The sequence below is a fragment of the Ipomoea nil genome, unplaced genomic scaffold, assembly GCF_001879475.1.
Source record: "Ipomoea nil cultivar Tokyo-kokei standard unplaced genomic scaffold, Asagao_1.1 scaffold0276, whole genome shotgun sequence".
Lineage (NCBI taxonomy): Eukaryota > Viridiplantae > Streptophyta > Magnoliopsida > Solanales > Convolvulaceae > Ipomoea > Ipomoea nil.
This window is the reverse complement of record NW_017616704.1, coordinates 2,517,951-2,526,790: the sequence shown is the minus strand read 5'-3', so window position 1 is coordinate 2,526,790 and position 8,840 is coordinate 2,517,951. Positions and strand designations below refer to the sequence as shown.

The 8,840-nt window shown below is 42.7% G+C and overlaps 1 protein-coding gene across 1 annotated transcript; it reads left to right on the top strand.

Moving 5' to 3' along the window:
• Window positions 1–1,776: 1,776 nt before the first annotated feature.
• LOC109155506 lies at window positions 1,777–3,519 on the top strand. Its single transcript, XM_019303140.1, has one exon. It carries the CDS (start codon window positions 1,777–1,779, stop codon window positions 3,517–3,519), a length of 1,743 nt encoding a protein of 580 aa, XP_019158685.1.
• Window positions 3,520–8,840: the final 5,321 nt, after the last annotated feature.

Below are 8,840 nucleotides of genomic sequence, written 5' to 3'. Positions count from 1 at the left end.
GCACGCAGGATCCGTGTTTTGTTAAGAATGCATTCTCCTGTTGTACTTTGTCTGCTCGAGCCTTTCAGCTCGTCTGATTGGCTTGAGTTTTTTAGAATTCGTTTTAATTTTGATAATGGTTTTACTTCTAATAATAATAAAATTTGGCTATTTTGGAATAATGACTTGGCAGTAACATTTGAGAGTCAGACTGAGCAGTGTGTTACGATATCCTGTGTACACTCTACGGTTCTCACGCCTTTCTGGCTCTCTTTTGTTTATGCCAAGACCAAGGTACGCCTCCGGGACCCCCTGTGGGTTGAGCTGAAAGCTATTTTTTCTATGGTCCCCGGGGGCGTGCCTTGGGCGGTCGCGGGTGATTTTAACTGTCTGTTAAGTGTGGACGAGAAAAAAGGTGGTCTACCGTATTCACACCGGAAGACTACTGATTTTCAACAGTGTGTCAGTGCGTGTGACTTGATCGACGCGGCCTATTACGGTTCCTGTTTTACTTGGTGGAATGGGCGCCGTAGAGAGGCGGCTATATGGATGCGTTTGGATCGGCTCCTCTACACCTCGGTGTGGGAGTCGGTTTTTACGTCATCCGTACGGCATTTGTCAAAATCTACGTCTGACCATAGTCCACTTCTAATATCCTTTGAGTTGATAAGTATGCAGGTAATTCCGAAGCACTTTGTGTTCCTGAACGTGTGGATTAAGCACGAGGATTTTCTGAGGGTGGTGCGTGATAGCTGGCAGGTTCCTGTAGAGGGGGCCCCTATGTTTGTAATAGCCACCAAGTTGAATAGGTTGGGGAAAGTTCTGAGCACCTGGAGCAAGACTGTATTTGGGGATATCTTTGTGAAGCTCCGGGAGTATGAGGATAGTGTTCAGGCCCTAGAGGCTGCCTTACAGCAACACCCGGATGATGAGAATGCTTTAATTGAATATAAAAAGGGTGTTGCTTTGTTACAGAAACAGATTGCTATAGAAGAAGAATTTTGGCAGCAGAAGGCGCGTATCACCGACGTTCAGGATGTGGATAGAAACTCCCGGTTCTTTCACTCAGTTGTTAAGGAACGTAGGCGAAAGCTATATATACACAGAGTGAAGGGTGGTGACGGTGTGTGGCTAGAGGATAGGCAAGGGATTGCTAATCAGGCGGTCTCTTTCTTTGAGCATATGTTCACCGCGGAGGTTGGGGGTTTTGATTTGTCTAGGCTGGACTGTGTCCCACGGTTGGTTACAGAGGAGGATAATGAGGTCTTGACGGCGATTCCTGAGGTGGAGGAGGTGAAGGCAGTGGTAATGCAGATGAACTCTACGAGTGCGGCAGGGCCGGATGGTTTCTCGGGGGCCTTTTATAAGGCTTGCTGGGATATTATTCAGGATGATGTTGTCAGCATGGTTCGGAGCTACTTTGCGGGGCGGGAATTTACCAGGGCTATCACGCACACATCTATCGTCCTGTTGCCGAAGAAGCCGAGTCCGGAGACTTTTGCGGACTACAGACCCATCAGCCTATGCAACTTCAGTAGTAAGTTTATCACGAAGCTCATGGTGGTTCGGATGGCTACAGTCTTACCTCGGGTGCTGTCACCGCAGCAGAGTGGGTTTGTGGCGGGCCGGTCTATTACAGATAATGTGCTTCTAGCGTCTGAGATGTGCCACGGGTTGAGCTTGCAGAACCGGGACATAGTCCTTAAGTTAGACATGGCTAAGGCTTATGACCGGGTATCATGGTTTTTCCTGACTTCGGTGATGCGCCGCCTGGGTTTCAGTGAGGTCTAGATAGATATGGTGTTCCGGGCCGTGTCTAACGTGTGGTATTCAGTGATTGTGAATGGAGTCAAAGAGGGCTTCTTCACGTCTACGCGAGGTCTCAGGCAAGGGGACCCGCTGTCCCCGACTCTGTTTGTGATTGCAGCTGAGGTCTTGTCGGTGTACATTGCGCGGGTCTATGATGGCACTACGGTGCCCCAGTTTACACAGCCGCCACGGACACCACATATTCACCACCTGGCCTATGCGGACGATGTTATTATTTTTAGTACGGCCAGGCTGGGAGCTATTGAGGTCGTGATTGGGGCGTTAAAGGAGTACGAGGAGATCTCGGGACAGTTGGTGAGCTTTCAGAAAAGTGCGTTTTACATGCACCCTCGCACTCCGCCCCACGAGATTGACCAGATTTGCCAGGCAACGGGCTGTGTGCATAAACAGTTTCCTTTTACATACTTGGGCTGCCCGGTGTATATAGGCCGTAAAAAGTGTATCTACTTTGCCTCGGTGATTGATAAAGTTAAGGCTAGATGCTTGAGTTGGCAACGCCGGCTGCTCTCGAAGGGCGGGAAGGCAATCTTGATCTCTTCAGTCTTGCAGGCCATACCGTTGCACATATTTGCGGCCTGCGCTCCGCCTAAGCAGGTCATACAGGATTTGGAGAGATGTTATGCGAGTTTTTTCTGGAAACAGTCAGGGGGCGCCCGGTACCACTGGAGTTCGTGGAAAACCCTCTCTCGTCCTAAGAAGGAAGGGGGGGTGGGGTTCATGGATTTAGACTTGATGGTAAGGGCGGCCAGTGCTAAATTGTGGTGGAATTTCCGGACAGATCATACTTTATGGTCGGACTTTATGAGGGCGAAATATTGCAGTCGGGTTCACCCGGTTGCTAAGTTGGTTCAGAATAGAGATTCGCACACCTGGAAGAGGATGCTGGCGGTACGTGATGAGGTCGAGGGGGTTCTCACTTGGCGGTTGTTCCAAGGCCGGGTTAGTTTCTGGTGGGACAACTGGTCGGGTCTGGGCCCACTTGGCAGGCTTTATCCACACCGGGGGGTTTCCTACTCCCGGGAGTTACTTCTAGACTATGTGCGGGATGGCCAGCTTGATTTGACAGACCACGATGACTTGGCATTTGCTGGGATTGGGGCGGACCTGTCCCGCTTGGGGCAGGGCCCGCGTGATATCCCACTCTGGACCGTGGCGTCCGACGGTATGTTTTCTTATTCCTCGGCTAAGGCCTTTCTTAGGCCTGCTTTGCCCACTGCACCGGATCCGCTCTTAGCTAAGTGTTGGCGCAAGCACCTTCCTTTTAAGGTGTCCTTCCTGGCTTGGAGGGTGTTCCGAGGGCGGCTTCCCACGGATGACATCTTGGCCCGTTTCGGTCATGCGATCGTCTCGAGGTGTCGGTGTTGTCCAGCCCCGGTCCCCGAGTCTATTGATCACATCTTTTATTCTGGGGAAACAGCAAAAGCTGCTTGGAGATATGTTTTGGCGTCCCTCGGCCTCTACTTGCGACACCGGAGTCTTAGGACTTTGATTGCAGGATGGAGTCGGGCGGGGGCGCGTAACCCTCTTTTGTCTTTTGTTGTTTGCAGGTTGCCGTATCTGGTGTTGTGGGAGCTGTGGAAGCACCGTAATGGGTGCATGTACGGCCGAGACACACCCAGCGTTGCACGGGTGATGTATGGGGTGGCAAAGGGGGTGGCGGAATGCCTGTTTAGGCGTTGGCCCATGCAGCATATCCTGCCCTCTAACTAGAGGACTATTGTGGCATACTTGGAGGCACATGTGCCGAGGCGTGTTATTAGGACGGTCAGGTGGTCTCCCCCGGTTGCCGGGGCGTTAAAGATCAATCTTTCTCGGTCTTCGGCGGCTGGGGGGGCTGCGGCCGTGGTGCGCAACCAGGAGGGTGGCTTCTGCTACGGGGTTGCGTGGTCTGGCCACGGGGAGCACGCCCGGGGAATGTTCCGGGTCCTTTTCTCCTGCCTGGAATGGTGCCTGGCCGAGGGAACTACTTTGATTGATATAGAGTCCACTTGGGCGGAGTTGGCTAGCTACGTTGATATCTCTGTTCGTCCGCCGTGGATTCTAGATGATGTTGTGACCAGACTCCGGTTTCTGTGTTCCTGTGGGGTGGTTACTGCTTCTGTGTGCCCGTCCAAGGCCAATATGCCTGCACAAGCGCTAGCTAACTGGGCGGTGGATAAGCCGGGCCAGGCCATCTTTCGGAGCCTCAATGATCTGCCACGTAGGGTCCGTGCTTTACTGATACATGATGATGTGCCCTATGTGTTTTTTGATATTAATGATCCCCCGTGATTGTACTTGTACTTTGTTTTGGAAGTTTGGAAATATGAAAAAACAGAAAAAAGAAAAAAGAAAAGAAAAAGGAAAAAAGAAAAGGAAAAGAGAAGGAAAAAAGAAAAGAAAAGGATGAGGGATAGAAAAGAGAAAAGAATAGAGTGAAAAGAATTGGAGTGAGAAAAAGGAGAGTTGGGAGGAAAAGAAAGAGTGGATGGGAGTTAAAAAACAGTGAGGGTGTGAGGTTCTCTGGGGACCGGGAAGCCCTGCTTCGCAGTGCTGAGTCTCAACGTAAGGTGCTGGCGGTACAACAGGGCACCCTAGTCCGGGCTAAACGGTGTGCCGAGCAGGATTATCAAATCCGTTGACCTGGTCAGGCTTGCTGCTGGCCAATAGTAGCTGAGTTCCTTCTGGACTCCGGGGGGACGGCCTATTATTTGGGGGGTTGCTTTTGTTCGCGTCAGCCTGGTATAAACTTAAACACTCACCCGAGATAGATGTGATAGTTGGGTCATGGGAACACGATGCTAGCTTGTTCTATCTTGTTTCTATTTTTGCAGGTGCTGCTTCTTTGACCTCGGAGGCATGAACTGGTCTTGGGCTCTTTTTGGTTTCGCCTTTGCAGGCATCTTTGGAAAAGACTAGGTCTCAACGCCGATGCAAGCGGTAAAAATTGCATCGTAGCCCAGGCTGAACGGTGGCCGGGTAGGTGTTTTTCAAATCCGTTGGCGGTAGTCCAGGCTTGCTGCTGGCCCATAGTAGCTAATCCCGTTAGGGTTGGTTCTGGTTTGTGCTGGTGCTGATCGGGAGTTCTGCTATTGGCTGCCTTGTGCCGTGTCTCAGGGCTGCGTGCCATTACTGGACTTAAGCCTGCGTGCCATTGTTAGCTGTACATCTCTGCTTTGTCGTCTACAGGGCAGTCGATAGCGTTCCGGGAGGTGTTGCAGTTGTGGTGCATCTCGGCTAGGCGGCATTATGGTGTGTAGTCGCTGTAGTGCAACTGGCTGGGGGGCCACGTTTGTGACACGCGAGGCATCTATCCTCGCTACTTGTGCTTCAGATTACATGGTGGGGAGATGCAGTTTGGTGCAGCATCTCAGTCTACTTACTGCTTTTGACATACTCCTGCCTACGATTAGTTAGTGATAGCTAGCATAGGGCTTGGGGCATGCATGTTAGAGCCCCGGGGGCCACTTTATGTTATCTTGTCTTATCTTACTTTTCCTTACTTAGCTTATTAGTAGGATTTAGGCCATGTGGGGCCTAAGTCCATCCGGACCTTGTACTGGCCTTGGCCTTCCTTTTTTAATAAACCTCTTTGAAAAAAAAAAAAATATTCCTGTGAAAAAAAAAAAAAAATGAGCTACTCTAGCATTTCTTTGATAAAAAAAAAAAAAAAAAAAAAAAAAAAAAAAAAAAAAAAAAAAAAGAAATTTCCCTAAAAAAAAAGGAAGAACTAAGAAACAATATATTATATTAGGAATTGTATTACACTATTTTATAATATTATAATACGAATTTTAACCTGAAATTATAATACGAATAGAAAAGTAGAAAACAATATATTTTATTAGAAAGCGAGATTTTTTAGGAATTGGGCGGAAAAAGTTCAGGATTTTATTTTTATACTAGTTTTTTACGCGCATTGCACGATTGAGATAATGCCCAATGATTTTTTTTTTTTTAATAAGTACTTTAAAGTATATCAAGGCAGAATTATATTAGAATTGTTCATGCATAAATAATTGAATGTTGAGTTTGCGTATTTAAATAGGTAATTCTAAGTTTACAAATTCAAGACAATATAGTCAAGATTGATTATAATTGTCGATAAAATAATTGTATAGGTATAGTTGAAACCAAATACGAGACATAAGGGAGAGCAAATAAAAATTAGGGCATAAAATTTTAAATATATACTAATATTGAAGAGCTAATTGTTGATTGTCAAACAAGGACATTGCGAGGTAGTTTTCCACTTCAATTTGTTGTGTAATTTGAATACTCTTTTTGTAAATAAATCTCCCAAGTAGTTAATATGATTGTCTTAATTATATTTTTTTATTTATTTTTTAAAACAATTATTATTATTATTATTATTATTATTATTATTATTATTATTATTATTATTATTATTATTATTATTATTATTATTATTATTATTATTATTATTATTATTATTATTATTATGTGTACCCTTAGGTCATTTTACATGTTAATCTAAAAAGTTAAGTTTTTCAAATATCTTTTTACCAACCGTTGATATAATTCGTTAGTCAAATCAGCTAATATAATCCGCTAACGCTAACCGCTAATTACTGATTGTCAAACAAGGACATTACGAGATAGTTCTCACTTCAATTTGTTGTGTGATTTAAATACTCTCTTTGTCAACAAATTCCTCAAGTAGTTAATATGATTGACTTTATTAATTATATTTTTCTTAATTTTTTCATGGTATTAATAAAATACTTGGTAAATAAATATATAACATTATTTTGTATTATAACTTTGATATTTAATTAAAAAAATAGTGCACAAAAAAGATACGGAGTAATAGACAATGTAGTGAATATAATCAATTGATGAATTTGAATGTAGAGAATTTTTACATTGGAGAAAAATAAAGACAATATAATATAATAAAATTATTTCTCTTAATTAATTTATTGATAATGAATAATTTTTTTTTTAATAAAGACATTGTAGGGACAATGTAGCGAATATAATCAATTGATGAATTTGGAGAAAAATAAAGACAATATAACTAATGAAATTATTTCTCTTATGAGAAAATTTCAATTTTGGTCATACGACTATAGGGGTCTTGTTAATTTCAATCCCTGACTTTTAAAAATGTCAATTTAGTACCTTAACTATACAATTTTTGTCAATTTTGGTCACTACGACCAAATTTCCGGTCCAATTTCGCCGAAATATTTTAATTGGTCAAATAATGAGGGTATTATAGTAATTTTACTCCTCTTTTTTTCTTCTCCGATCCCATTCAAGCTTTCTCTCCATTTCCGGCCATCCTTCCGGCAAGCTTGTGAAACACTTGTGAAAACTCTATCATCTTCAACTAACCAACGCTTGAAGTGTCCCCAATACCACATCACATACTGTTCCTGAATAGAATAGAGAGTAGTGACAATTTTTTGCGACTAAAACAAAACCAAGAAAAGTTTGCATTTACAAAGACCAATCCAATGCTCATTATTATATTACTGTGAAATTAAATGAAGCAAAATAGTGAAATGGGTTGGATCCGACGTGTGTAATTACACCGGCATGTTCTGTTGGTGGGCGCCGGACGAGCCGTCGGAGGCCACGGTCGCTGGGATTGATATCAACCACGCTGATGTCGCCGGAACTCTCCCTCATGAGTTGGGGCTTCTCTACGACATTTTCCTGTTTCACATCAACTCCAACAGGTTCTGTGGTACCCTTCCCCAGAGTTTCATGAATCTGAAACTCCTGTTTGAGCTAGATCTCAGCAACAACCGGTTCGCCGGCAAGTTCCCCTCCCTGGCTTTCCAGTTTCCCAGTCTTAAGTATCTGGACCTCCGATTCAATGAGATTGAAGGCGGTATCCTGACGAACTGTTCGACAGGGAATTGGATGCCATATTTGTGAACAATAATAGGTTCTCCTCTGAGCGGCAATGTCGTATTGGCAAGAGTTGTAGCTATATTCTTTCAGTGTTTCCGATCTGCTCTTGGTGAAGCTTGCCGGAAGGATGGCCGGAAAATGGAGAGAATGCTTGAATTGGATCGGAGATGAAAAAATGAGTGAAATGACTAAAATACCTTTACTATTTGACCAATTAAAATTTTTTGACGAAATTTGACCGGCAATTTGGCCGGAGTGACCAATATTGATAAAAATTGTATAGTTAAGGTACTAAATTGACACTTTTGAAAGTCCTGGACTGAAATTAACAAGACACCTATAGTCGTAGGACCAAAATTGAAATTTTCTCTTTCTCTTATTTAATTTATTGATAATGAATAATTTTTTTTGAATAAAAACATTGTAGATACATAATTCTAAATTAAAGATCGAAATGCATAGAGTACTAAATATGCCAACTTTGATTGGGATGGGGTTCGAACTTCGAACTTAAGACCTTTCTTATTGAAATCAATGAATAAGTTAACAGTGAACTAACAGAAATTAACGGAAAAGATAATATTTAACGGAAAAGTTAACGGATACTCATATTCATTAAGGATAAATTAGTAAATCTTAAGAAAAAATTAAAATCTGATCAATCTGAGTCATTCATTTGATTAAAAAATTTGACTGTCATTTTTTCTACCCATTATAGGCCTAACTCTCTTGGGCTCTTATTAGTATAGTAGATATTGTATGGAGTATAGATTATATTATTATTACTAGTAATTGTCCAGTGCGATGCACAGACTATTATTAATTTAATAAATTTATCAATTAAATTTTTGACATACTCTAAATTAGCAAAGAAATTAATGGCCGTGGAAACATAAAAACTTACCTGAGTTCTTCCGCTCCCAGAAATATTCATCTTCCCTAGATCGCACGGTGTAAAGCTCTATAAGAGATCTAAGCTCCCAAAAATATTCTTCTCACTATTCTAGTCACGATCATCCTCCTAATTCCAACCACGACAAAAACATAATTGTAGTATTATATTGGTTGTGGATGATGACTTATTTATAATGTTGAAGTAGGTGTAGATGTTCATGTAAATATTGAAACATGTGGTTATTGAAATTTGTAAGAATGTTTTATTTATT